Source organism: Chiroxiphia lanceolata, chromosome 30, assembly GCF_009829145.1.
Source record: "Chiroxiphia lanceolata isolate bChiLan1 chromosome 30, bChiLan1.pri, whole genome shotgun sequence".
Taxonomy (NCBI): Eukaryota; Metazoa; Chordata; class Aves; order Passeriformes; family Pipridae; genus Chiroxiphia; species Chiroxiphia lanceolata.
The window spans coordinates 2163460-2176134 of NC_045666.1; the positions used below are offsets into that span (position 1 = coordinate 2163460).

At 59.1% G+C, this 12675-nt stretch overlaps 1 protein-coding gene and 1 long non-coding RNA gene across 2 annotated transcripts; both read right to left on the bottom strand.

Moving 5' to 3' along the window:
• Nucleotides 1-182: 182 nt before the first annotated feature.
• Nucleotides 183-1298, bottom strand: LOC116799997. The gene is made up of 3 exons (XR_004361153.1): nucleotides 1143-1298; nucleotides 478-500; nucleotides 183-379 (listed from the first exon to the last, which is right to left on the bottom strand). It is a non-coding gene; the product is annotated as an uncharacterized LOC116799997 (long non-coding RNA).
• A 653-nt stretch (nucleotides 1299-1951) lies between these two features.
• PA2G4 (proliferation-associated 2G4) lies at nucleotides 1952-12176 on the bottom strand. The gene is made up of 13 exons (XM_032713565.1): nucleotides 12031-12176; nucleotides 9791-9919; nucleotides 9125-9230; nucleotides 8779-8848; nucleotides 8006-8098; nucleotides 7667-7730; nucleotides 6194-6272; nucleotides 5188-5266; nucleotides 4942-5075; nucleotides 4602-4696; nucleotides 3884-4011; nucleotides 3387-3440; nucleotides 1952-3166 (listed from the first exon to the last, which is right to left on the bottom strand). The coding sequence occupies exons 1-13, from the start codon at nucleotides 12116-12118 to the stop codon at nucleotides 3101-3103; spliced, it is 1185 nt and encodes a 394-aa protein (XP_032569456.1). The 5' UTR covers nucleotides 12119-12176; the 3' UTR covers nucleotides 1952-3100.
• Nucleotides 12177-12675: the final 499 nt, after the last annotated feature.

Sequence of the window (12675 nt, forward strand, 5' to 3'; positions counted from 1 at the left end):
GGAGCCCCTGGCCCCACCTGCCCTGTTACCAGAGGAGCCCCGGTGCCGGTCGCCGGCCCCGTTAAAAGAGGAACCTCGGGCTTCTCCCATCTCTCGTCGCCGGAGAAGCCCCTTCCCGCCGTCCCGGTGCCCCCGTTACCGGAGGCTCCTCGGTCCCAGCCCCCCGGAGCCGCCACACATTGTTCTAATAACCAGCTTTTATTCATAGCACAGCGGCCGTTACAGAGCAGAGAGAACGGGCCCGGCCCAGCGGGACCCCCGCGGCCCCGGGAGGTCACCGGCGTGTCACCAGGGTGTCACCGAGACGGCCCCGGGCCGCGGCCCCAGTGGGGTCAGTCACTTGGACCTCTGCCTCATCTTCCTCCTCTTGCGCTTCAGCCTGGGGACAGAAGGGACAGGGTGGCGGCGTCACCCCCGGGACCCCCCAGACCACCCGCTGAGGCCCACCCGAGGGTCCCCCCAGGGGTCCTCACGTACCTGCGCATTCGCTTCTTGCGCCACTGCGGGAGAGAAGGAGGGGCCGTTAGAGCCGGTACGGGGGGGTTGGATCCCGGTGCCCCAGTCCTACACTGTCCCCGTACCCCCAGTGCCTCGCTGGTTTGGCTCTCCCAGCGTTCCCAGTGTCCCCAGTCCCACACCATCCCAGTGAGGCCTGAGCGGGTCTGAGTCGCAGCCCGGGACCCCCAGACCTCGGAGCCCCCTCCCCAACCTGGGGCACGCGCCCCCCCTCCATAAGGACCCCGCCTGCACCACAGGTTCCCCCACTCTGCTCCCGGCAAAGACACCCCCGAGGGACCCCAACTTCCACAGGGACCTCCCCAATCCCAGCACAGGGACCCTCCCCCGCCCTCAGAGACACCCCTCCAGGACCCTCCACTCCCTGGAACAACCTCTGGGACACCCCCCAGGGACCCCAAATTCCACAGGGACCTCCCCTCGCGCCCCCAGCGACACCCCACCCAGCAGGACCCCCCAACCCCTGGGACCCCCACCGAGACCCTCGTCCCCTGCACCAGGAGATGGGATCCCCTCCCCTGGGACTCCCCCCCCGCCTCAGGAGTGTCCAGGCCGCAGGGTCCCTCCCACCCGCCATCCAGGCTCGGCCACCGCTGAGGCGCCATCGGCCGCCCCCCGCCGCTCACCTTGGCCCTCATGGCGGGGCGGCGGCGGCTCCGCGCTCAGTCCGGGCGGGCGGGGGCGGCGGATGGAGGCGGATAGAGGCGGCGACCGGGGAAGGCCCCAATATGGCGGCAGTGGCCGAGAGGGGCCCGCGCCGCTCGGCTGGCGGTATTTATAGTGGAGATAACCACGCCCACAGCGACGAGGGGCTCGACGGGATCTGTAGTTCTTTGCCCCGAAGCATCGCGGGAGCTGTAGTCCGGCCGCCGGCCGCCATTTTGCGCAGCCCCCCTTTTGGGGGGGGTCCCCAAAGGTGTGTATGTGTGTGTCCCCCCCAAAGTCCCCTCCGACCTGTCAACATTTAAGTTTATTTGGAATATGAGCATCAAACCCGTTTTTCTGGGAGTTTCCGCTTGTCCAGGGTGTGAACAGGAGTGTTGTTGCATCACAAAGGCCATCCAAGGACTTTGTTTTAGAAATATAAAGTATTTATACTGTAATATAAATATATAAAACTTAAAAATATTTGTATAATAATATAAAAAATAAAAAATAAAATTAAATAAACCAGGGGTTTATATATCTGTGCCATGGGCTAGGAGAGCACGGCTCCCATCTCCAGGCAAAATACTGGTTAAAAAGGCTAAAACCGGGGGGTTTCCCTCAAAATGACATTTTTTTCCTCTCAAAACCAGGATTTTTTTCCCTCAAATTCACAGTTCAGATGCCAGAGACTCCCAGGATCCCACATCCACCCCACACCCACCCCAGAGCTGAAAGAATTGGAGACAAGGAGCAGAGAGATGGAAAAAATTCAGAATAAAATCCAATATCGCATCGTTTATTCTCTTTTATTGACTTTGGTAATATTTGCACGTGTGGAGTTTGGGGTGGAAAACTCGGATCTTGACGGAGGAAGCACAGCAGCCTGCGGAGACGCCCGGGAATGTTCTTAAAAGGCAAGAGTTTTTCCCAAATTCAGCTCCGTCGGGGGGGAAGAAGAACCAGAGGTATCGGCAAAGAAAAAAACCTCACATTCAACTCATGGCATCAGGCGGCTTTTTTTCTTTTTTTTTTTTTCTTTTTTTTTATAAAAGTGACTACAAAAGAGCGATACCCCTGGCCGGGCTCGGCCCCGACTCCGCGGCTCCGGCAGCGCTTCCCTCACCCGTCACCTGAGGAACGGCTGAGATCTTTTTTCCCCAATTACAAACTATAATCCAGAGGGAAGGGTGAGAAATCCTCTGGCCCGAGGTGACAGGCGGGAAAGGTGGAATGTGCTCCCAGGGGCCACAGGGAATTGGACTCGCCTGCCCCTCCGCAGGGCCGGAATGTCGGCGGCTTCCGAGGATTTGGACAATTTAAAAACGAGTTTGTGTTAAAAAATAGCGAGTTTATCCCTTAAATGAAGGCAGAGACAAAAACGGAGCAGCCAGACCACTCTCCCAGGGGACTTCAAATTTGCCGTTTTTCCCAATTATAAATATAAATTCCAGAGGGGAAAGATAAATCCTCTGGCACCGTGTCCCAGATCACTCACACAGGGCACTTTTCTGGGTGTAATTAGCTGGTTTTGGGTGGGGTTTTTTGTCCTCCATTAAAATTTGTAAAGGGAAAAATTAAAAAATATAAAAGGAGGATGAGGAGGAAGAGGAGAAGAAGGAGGAGGAAGGAAGCAGGTGGCTCCCTACACTCCCTCTCACTGGATTGGGATTAATTCCCCTCTTCAAATGTGGGAAATATAAAAGGTTAAAGATTTGATAGTGACTTTTACTCCTAATTTTATTTTTTCTGCTCTTTTTTCAGTTGTCTGAAGTGGCTGAGAGATTCCTCCCTACTTGGCAAAGTCAACGGGAGCTGCTTGGAGTCAGTGGGAAGTCCAGACTGTCTGGTCCTGAGGGGACCAACAGTGCCAGATTATTTTGCTTCTGGTTGGATTTTTTTGGGGGGAAAAGGGGCCATTTGAGTGATTTGGGGGCTCTCAGTCGCCAGCCTCGTTCTCCTCCGCCGTCTCTCCCGTGGTGGCATTTTCTGCATTCTTGGAAGCCTGTGGGGAAACGGGGAACACGTCAGAGCTGGGGGGTCCCACACGGCCACAGCCCACCCTGGGGGCCCTGGAGAAGCCCCATCCCACGGAGCTGCTGCTTCCTGAGGTGGGAAAACACTGAAATGAATCCAAAACGCACAACCTGGGAGCATCTGGGTGCTGTGAGCCACAAGTTTACACAAGGGAATGGACAAATTCCCACAAGGAATGGACAAATTACCTTCTTTTTCTTCTTTTTCTGGGTCTTCCGGCTTGCAGAGCTTTGTAGAAGGGCCTGGAGATAGGAAGGAAATGTGAGGAGCTGGAAAACTACTCCTTTTTTTAGTCAGGAGGATGGGGACACCATTAGAGGGGAACATCAGGGAAATCCTCGGGGGCACAGCATGGATGGGGAATTCCAAGGTGTGATTCCCTAAATCCTTCCTGGAAAGAGCTGAGAGTTCTTATCAAGCCACAAGAGCCTGAAGAAGTAAAGGGGCCCAGTCTGGGCTTAACTAAATCTTGCCAAATTCACACCACAAACCTCTGCAGAGGCTCCTGGATTTTAATTTCCACCTTCCCTGCCCCAGGATGCAGGGACAGGGTGGTACTTCTGGATAAATACACATATTATATACACTGTACATACATGTTACTTATACAATTTTATAAGTACATTTAATCAATATATTAATATTTGCAATTGTCAATATTAATCACATTTAGGATTCAACCAACCTTCAGTTCTCCGTCCTGCACCTCGAAGTCGGACTTGTAGAGCTCGGGCTCAAAGGGGCCGCTCGTTATCCGCATGGGCCCGTTGGGCATCAGCAGCACCGTGAACTTGAACTGTGCAACAAACTCCCCTGCGAGGCACAGCCCGGGTTAAACCTGCCAGGACCTGCAGGGCTGACCCCCAGAGTGCTCCAGGCAGGCACTGACCTCTGATCCCAGCATTGACCCCTGATCCCAGCACTGACCCCTGATCCCAGCACTGACCCCTGATCCCAGCAGTGATCCCTGATCCCAGCAGTGATCCCTGACCCAGGCACTGACCCCTGATCCCAGCACTGACCCCTGATCCCAGCATTGACCCCTGATCCCAGCATTGACCCCTGATCCCAGCACTGACCCCTGATCCCAGCACTGACCCCTGATCCCAGCAGTGATCCCTGATCCCAGCAGTGATCCCTGACCCAGGCACTGATCCCTGATCCCAGCACTGACCCCTGACCCAGGCACTGACCCCTGATCCCAGCAGTGATCCCTGATCCCAGCACTGACCCAGGCACTGATCCCTGACCCAGCATTGTTCCATGTTTCCACCTGGCTAAAAACCAACTCAGAGGAGCTTCTTCAACCTGCCAGGACCCACAATCCCTGCTCCTAAGCAGCTCCTCTGGCTCCATCCTCCCCTATTCCTCCCTCACCTGCCCCTTCCCCACCCAGGACTCACCTTCCTTCTCGTAGAGGACGTTGAAGGGCTGGAGCAGCTCGTGTTTGGTGCATTCCACCACCCCCATCCGGGCCTTCTTCTCATCCTCAAAAGCCCTGGGAGGAGACAGAGACACCTGAGCTCAAACCCCATCTCACACCTGAGCTCAAATCCCCTGCAGTTCCTGCTTAGGCCCATCACATCCTTTCTACACCCTCTCCTGGGCTTGAATCCTGCAACTCCCCACAGAGGGCAGCCGAGGCCGTGCCCTCCTCCGAGCTGGGACAGCAAAACATGTTGGCTCTGCTCAGATTCCAGCCCTGGAGGGGTGTCCCAGCCCCCTGGACGGGTGTCCACACACCTGAGGGTGAAGGGCATGGTGTCGAAGCGTCGCTCCACCTCGCTGAAAAAGGCACGGGAGGTTTTCATCTTCAGGCCGTACTGCTTGGAAGGGTCCCTTTTGTAAATCGTGGTTCTCTGTCCCGCATCCTTCGCCTGGAAATGCCAACGGGAGCTGTGGGAGACCCGGAGCGGCGCCGCCCTCGGAGCAGCCCCCTCCAGACCCCCTCACCCCAAAGGTGCCCCTCGGTTTTTGGGGTGGACTCACCTTTCCCTCTCCGCTGCTGACGAGAACATCGACAGCGTAGACTTCGTGGACCTCGAACTCGGCTTTTTCGTGGTCCTTCCTGCAGGGAAAAGAGTTTGGTGAGGGAAAAAAACCGGAGAATAGGGAAGAGAAAACCTCCTACAAGCCACAGGACCCTCAGAACTGGGAATTCTGGAATCCCTGAGGTTGGAAAAGACCTCTAAGGTCACTGAGTCCAAACTGTGACTGATCCCTGCCTTGTCACCCAGAGCACTGAGTGCCACGTCCAGTTGTTCCCTGGACACCTCCAGGGATGGGGACTGGGATTTAAAGCCACCAAACTCTATAAATATTTACTGTAAGACCCAATCCCAGGGGATCCCTGAGCTGCTGGAGCAGGATGGAATGAGAACCCAGGTCAATAAGCCCAAACCCCTCCTGAGATGGGACTGCCCAGCACCCCCAATCCTGTGGGATCCTGGCAGCTCCTGTGGGATAGCAAACAGGTCTTGGCACAGCTCTGAGCTGGCACCACCTCCACGACCAACAGTTGGGATTTGTGCTGGCAGCTTCCAGCAGATCCCCAGGAACTGGACAGGAACCAAGGACAGGTGCCAGCACGGAGCCTCCTCGGTGGCTTCCAGCTTTTCTTTCTCAGAATGACCCTGAACACGGACTCACAACTCACAGGATCGGGAATGGTTTGGGATGGAAGGACCTCTAAAGGTCCAACCCTGTGACAGGGTCACTCTGGGATGAGGGACAGGACCCAAGGGAACAGCTGGAGCTGTGTCAGGGGGGTTGGATGGATTTTGGGAACAGGTTCTTCCCCCAGAGGGTGGCTGGGACTGACCAGGTTCCCCAGGGCAGTGGGCACTGCCCCAGGGCTGCCAGAGCTCCAGGAGGGTTTGGACAACGCTCTCAGGGATTGGGGGACTGGGGAAATTTTTGGGGTTGTCCTGTGTAGGGCCTGGAGCTGGACTTTGATCCAGGGCACCCTGACCCCCCCCAAAAGCCCCTCACTCACTTCTGCTGGTCTGACGGGTTCTGGATGATGGTTTTCTCTCCGTCGATCACGTGTTGCTTCAGCTGGTGTGACAACATCCCTGTCATGAGAGGGAACTGGGCTCACTGGGAGTACTGGGAGTGCAGCTCTCAGATCCAGGGAGCAGGGAGGGAGAGAGTCTTCAGGGTCACACGGAAACTGGGGTGTACTGGGAGCTGTACTAGGCTGTACTGGGTGCCCCGGGCACAGGCACACCAGTGGGTTGTACTGGGCTGTACTGGGAGCCATTCCCCACCAGTGTCACATCCAGGGAGACTTCCCACAGTTCACCTCCAAACCCAAGCCTGGGAAGAGGCACCAGCACATTCCCAATCCACTCCCTGAGCCAGCAGGGACTGTGGGATGTCCCTTTTGGGAACGGGAAGCACAGCCCAGGCACAACCAGCTCCGTCTGCTGCCATCTCCTGCCCGAGAAAACCCTGGGACTCAACCCTTCCCCAAACAACTCCTTGGTCAGCACTGGATTGTGTCCTGGAGAATGGAACAAAGCACTGAGGAGGCCCACAAAGCCATCCCACACACAGAGCAAGGAATCCGTGTTCCCAGAGATCCCAGAGAACGAGCCAGCTCTATGGAATTTCGGGATATTTAACCAGCAATGGACCAATTTAAGGTGGCTGAAAGAACCCCACAGCACTGACAGGAGAAAAGGATCTGCCAGTGCCAGGCTGAGCTTCCAGACACGGATCCAGCGGTGCCACTGCCACCAGCAGCTATCCCAGCACCTTCCCACTCATCCAAGGCTCTGGAGCAGGAAGGAAATGACACCCTGCCCACCCCTGGGAAGGTTCTGGCATCACAAAGCTGGGATGGATTTGCTAAAGGGGCTTTGAGTCCAAATGGCCAGGACGTGTCCCCGGCTGTGGGAGCCCACGTCTTGCTCCCAAAATAGCTTGTCCATGAAGCCACAGAAACAGAGGAAGGAAAAGAATCCAGAGAGTTTAGAAGGGATATTTTAGCAAAGGCTGCTCACTTAGAGATGGACTTGCAGCTACTGAACGTTTCCCAGAATCTGACTGGGGCAGCTCAGGATTTCGTGTTCATCCCTGGGATCCCTGCTCCCTGGAATCCCTGATCCTTGTGGGATCCCTGCTCCCTGGGATCCCTGCTCCCTGGGATCCCTGATCCTTGTGGGATCCCTGCTCCCTGGGATCCCTGCTCCCTGGGATCCCTGATCCTTGTGGGATCCCTGCTCCCTGGGATCCCTGCTCCCTGCAATCCCTGCTCCTGGGATCCCTGATCCTTGTGGGATCCCTGTTCCCTGGGATCCCTGCTCCCTGGGATCCCTGCTCCCTGGGATCCCTGCTCCTGGGATGCCTGCTCCTGGGATCCCTGCTCCCTGGGATCCCTGCTCCCTGAGATCCCTGCTCCTGGGATGCCTGCTCCTGGGATCCCTGCTCCCTGGGATCCCTGCTCCCTGCTCCCCATCCTTACCTTCGATGGGTGTGCAGTGAAACGAGTGGGCTATTTTGTTCCAGGCCTCTGTCACTTGTGTGTTCTGGAAGAAGGACACAGGAAAACACGTTAAGGACAGAAAATTCCCGCCACAAGCACGAGGTTTCCTTTAATTCCGTGTTCTGGGATAAATTCCACACGTTTTACAACCAACAGGTGCTTTGACACCTCCTAAAAAACCAGAGAGACGGTGCCAGGCTCTGATTCCTCCCATCACCCACCCAGACAGCTGCTCCCAGCTGCCCCACGGAATTCCCCACGCTGGGAATTCTTCCCAGGCGAGGTCCCCCCCTGCTCCTTCCCCCGTGGGATCCCGACCTGGTTCCCGGGTTTCACCAGGCGCAGGGCGGCCTCGGCGCACAGATGAGCCGCCTTGATGACGTCGGCTTTGCGGCCCAGCACGGGGTTTTCCTGGGAAAACAGCCAAACAAGAGGATTTTTGAGGGCTGCTGTTCGTTTGGAGGAGGAGATTCCCCGTTCCACTGGACACCTTCCCCCCGGAGCGAGCAGGGAATCCAGCTCGGAGGGGGAAAAGCCCCACAGATCCCTCCTTAGGGCCCCATCAACCACCACCAAATCAGCTCCCACGGGAGCTCCCGAGACTTCCCAATCCAGGAAAGGGATCAGGACTCCAGTGTGGCCAGAAATATGGATTAGGAGGATTTCAACACACTCCAAATGAGGATTTTTGGTCCTCTCCCCTTTGAGTCATTCCAAAACCACTGGAGCAAAACCCAAGACACCGTCATCCTCTTCCCAAGGCTACACCTAAGGATTTATCCTGAGCTTTTTTAAGTGGAAACTTCAGGATTCCCAAGGCACGAGGCCAGCCAAATCCCAGTGTCCCACCAACACCAGCCCCCAGCAAGGAACATCTGTGCTGCAGGAAAAGTGGGGAGCAAGGACTGATTTTGGGGTGGGGAACACCCATCCTGGGGCATTGCAGCAGCACAGCAGGGACTGCCTCTCCAAGGCTCCCGGTGCTGCCTCCTCCCCAGAGAGCCCCTTGGATTCAGAGAGCCCCCCAACATGATTTCTGGGATGCCACACTTGGAGGGGCAGCCAGAGACCCCCCCCAAGGACAAACCCACCTTGGAGGCGCCGATGACGAAGGTGTGGGCCACGTTCCCGATGAACCCGTCCACGTGCACTCCCAGGTCGCTGCAACACAAAGGAAAGGGAATTCCAGGCGGGTCTCAGGGCTCAGGGGCGATTCCGGAGGCATCAGCAGACGGGAGAGCGCTCCAGGCGCTGCTCCAGACTCGATATTAGTCTTTAATTAGCGCTGCAGTAATTAACCTGGGCTGGTGCGTCCCTGCCCGTGGCGGGGGGAAGGGGATGATCTTTAAGGTCCTTCCAACCCAAACCATCCCGGGATTCTGGGGAGTATTTAACAGGGAGCAGGGCCAGAGGAGGGAACTCGCCCCAGGCACTCACATTTTGACCAGATCTCCGTCTTTGAGGATGTAATCCTGGTCACTCTTCAGCGGGGAGAAGTGACACACACAGTTATTTACGGATATACTCGTCGGGAAGGCAATTCCTAGAGAGGGAGAAACACAATCGTGGAGTCAAGGAGAGGTCTGGGTTTGGAGGGATCTCAAAGCCATGGGCAGGGACACCTTCCACTAGCCCAGGTTGCTCCAAGCCCCGTCCAGCCTGGCCTTGGACACTTCCAGGGATCCAGGGGCAGCCACAGCTTCTCTGGGCAACCTGTGCCAGGGCCTCCCCACCCTCATAGGGAGGAATTCCTTCCCAATATCCCATCTAAGCCTATTTTCAGGACCTCCAGCACCCAGGACACGGAGCAGGGAGCTCTCAGTGATGCATTTCAGTGTCACAACCCCCACGGTGCAGAGTGACTCTCCCAAGCAATTCCCATTTCCAGGGGGTAACTGGATCTGCTGAAATGGGAAGCTGTGGAGCACCAGCGACACTGCCAGGAGGGCAAGCAGGAGGATTTGGGCTAACGCTGCCTTCCTGGGAACAGCAAAATATCCCTGACACCCCTCGGCACCCCAGAGCACTTCCCGTGCTCCTGCCCATCCCCACCGGACACCCGGCGGGAACGAGAACCACGGGACGTCCCCGGGGCAGCCTCACCTTTCTTCATTTCCTTCTCCTTCTTGAAAATCTTCCCAGTCTCCTCCATGATCATGGCATCCCCCTTCTCGCACAGGCAGAGAACCGACGCTCCGGAATTCGCCGCCTCCACCACGGCACGAAGGACCCCTGGATTCCAAAGGACACCCTGAGCCTTTCAGGGATAAACAGCCCCAAACCCAACAGCAACATCCCCCTCACGGCACTCTGGCGGGAAAACCTCACTGCTGCCCAGGACAAAACAAGGTTCCAGACTCGGATCTTGACTAAAAATGACCCTGGAGAGGCACGAATCCCACCCTCATCTTTGGGAATGTTTCCACGGGGCTGCACAGGTGAAGCACCCCTGAGACCCAGCGGGAAGCAGGAGCCCCACATTCCTTTGGGAGAAGTCAGAGCTCCAGAAACAGGTTTGGGAATTGCTGGGAGACATCAAAGGCACTGTGGACGTGCGGGGCCGGAGACAGACTCAGCCGGGCACCCACTCCGTGAGTCCCTGTTTTCCAAGGAATCCACGTGCTCCCGGCCCAGCCTGGCACAAGGAACTCCCCACGCCCAGCTCTGTGCTGGGCTTACAGGAAGTTTGGGGAATATTTGAGTCCCTGTGAGTCCTGTTTGGATCCGCTGGGAATGCCGGCCTGCCTTGTGCTTTAGGGACAAACTGTGGGAAAGGGGTGTCCCAGGGCCCCTTCCCTCCTTCTCCCTCCACCTGTGACACTCCTCAGGGAGCCACAGCCCTATCCCAAAGTTTCCTGGATATCTCCTCAAAGTCTCCCCTCGTCCTGTGATCACGTTGTTTGTACAAGAGGCTGTTTAGGGGGAGTCACACAGGGAGGAAAATGTGCTTTCTTGGAATTCCAAGGAATCCTTGGAAGGGCTGAGGGGACAGGTGGGTCTTTCACCTGTGCAACAAATCAAATTTCAGCCCCCTCCAGTCACCCTTCCATGGGAAAGTTTGGAATATTTCGAAGCACAGATAACGCTCCGATAGGAGCCAGTTGTGGCTGGCAGAACACGGAGAAGAAATAAAACAAACAGGGAAGCAGATAAAGGGGGAACTCTCGGAGCATTCCAAGGGATCCGAGGAGCAGGGACAGCTGACAGCACTGCCCAGGAACACTCCCGACTGTGCCCTGCCCTTCCCAGGGTTTCCTTAGGGAGTTAAAGCACTTTATAGCTCTAAAAGCCCCTCACTCTGGCAAGAACTCGAGGCAGTTGGAAGTTTTTTTGCCACACTTGTGTGTTTGCTCTTCCCAAGGGAGAAGAACCCGCGTGGAGCTGCCTTTCCCCCCGGGAAGGGAGGTGGTCAAACTTCCAGTTTGCCCAGCAGACCGAGGGAGCCAAAGCGGCGGCGACCTCCCTTCCCGAAGGGAATCTGCATCCCCGCTCCCGGCCCGAGCTGCCTCCCAGGACAGCGGCAGGAGCGGGAGTCAGAGGGAAGCTCTGGAGTCAGCAGGAGCCGGGGTGGGACACCCGGGAGCCCCACGGAACCGGTCGGGGCGGCTCCAACAGCTGTCACCCTCCGCGGGGCACCCGCGACAGCGCGGACAGGGCTTAAAAAATAACAGGGGAAAGGGAACAACGCGGGGGGGGGGGGGCAGAGCCCGAGGGGGGGGCACAGCCTGGCCCGGGGCAGGACCCCCGAGCAGGGGCAGGACCCCCGAGCAGGGGCAGGACCGGCATTCCCGGGGCCGGACCCCCGGTCTAGGGTAGGAACCGCATTCCTGGGGCAGCCCCCACCCCAATTCCCGGGGCAGGACCCCCCTAGGCCAGGGCAGGGCCCCCCCCGGAGCTCCCCCATCTCCGATCCCATCCCCGCCACCACCGTGGGACCCCCGGCCCTGGGGGGGGTCAGAGCCCCGAACAAAAGGGCGGCGCGGGGCAGCCCCGGGGGCACCGGCGGGGGCGGGGGGGGTCCCTCCGTGTCCCGGCGCGGGACGGAGGGGGCGGGGGGCGACAGGCCCGGCCCCGCTCCCCCCGCGCCGCCGGTGCACGTGGGGCGCGGTACCACGTGCCGGCTGCGGCGGCCGCGCGGGGCCGGGGCCCGGCGGGGTCCCGAGTACCGGGGGGTGGAACGGGGGGGCCCCACCCGCGGCCGCACCAACCCCCCCCCACCAGCGAGAGCGGCCGGCCCGGGGGGGCTCAGACCGGGGGGGGGCAGCCCCCGCCGACCCCCCGCCCCTCACCGGAGCCGCCCCCCGCCCGCCCCGCCGCCCCCCCGCCCCGGGCCCCGCACTCACGGTTGGCGATGTCCCCCCCCATCTTGTACTTGGTCACCACCAGGTCCTCGGCGATGGTGAGCTCGGCCGCCTCCTCCTCGCCCGACATGGTGGGAGCCCCTCCCCGAGCCCGAGCCTCCCCCGGAGCCCCCCGGGCCTGGTCGAGCCCCCCGGGCCTGGTCGAGCCCCCCGCCCGCCGCCGCCGCCGCCGCCGCCGCCGAGGAGCCCCCGGGACCGCGAGCCCGAGGCGCGAGCAGGGCAGAGCGCGGGCTCCGCGCGGGGCACGCTGGGAACGCGAGTCCTCCACGCCCCCCCGGACTACAACTCCCGGCAGCGCCCGCGCCGCCGCGCGCACAGCCCTGGGCGGGCCTTTCCCCCAGGACTACAACTCCCGGCGCAGAACGCGGCTCTCGCGAGAGGAGGAGGGGGAATCGCGGCGGAAGTGGAGCGCGGGGGGTGATGGGGGATGTAGGCGAAGGGTGGGGGCACCGGCACCGCGACCCCACCTGCACCGCGACCCCACCTGCACCGCGACCCCACCGGCGCCGGTCCCTGCCCGAGGAGGTCGATGCCCCCGATCCCTGTCCCTGTCTCCGTTACCAGCCCCATCACCGCTCTCTCGCCGCAGCTCCCGCTCCGCTGTCCTCCCCCTGACCCCCCAACACC

Bases quoted from the DNA above. Each gene is read 5' to 3' on its own strand.
- PA2G4 (XM_032713565.1), bottom strand. From the start codon at position 12,118: ATGTCGGGCGAGGAGGAGGCGGCCGAGCTCACCATCGCCGAGGACCTG. The intron at 8,849-9,124 runs GTGAGTGCCTGG...TTTGTGTTGCAG, and splicing joins GACGGAGATCTGGTCAAAAT to CGACCTGGGAGTGCACGTGG. The intron at 7,731-8,005 runs GTCGGGATCCCA...TCCTTCTTCCAG, and splicing joins TGGTGAAACCCGGGAACCAG to AACACACAAGTGACAGAGGC.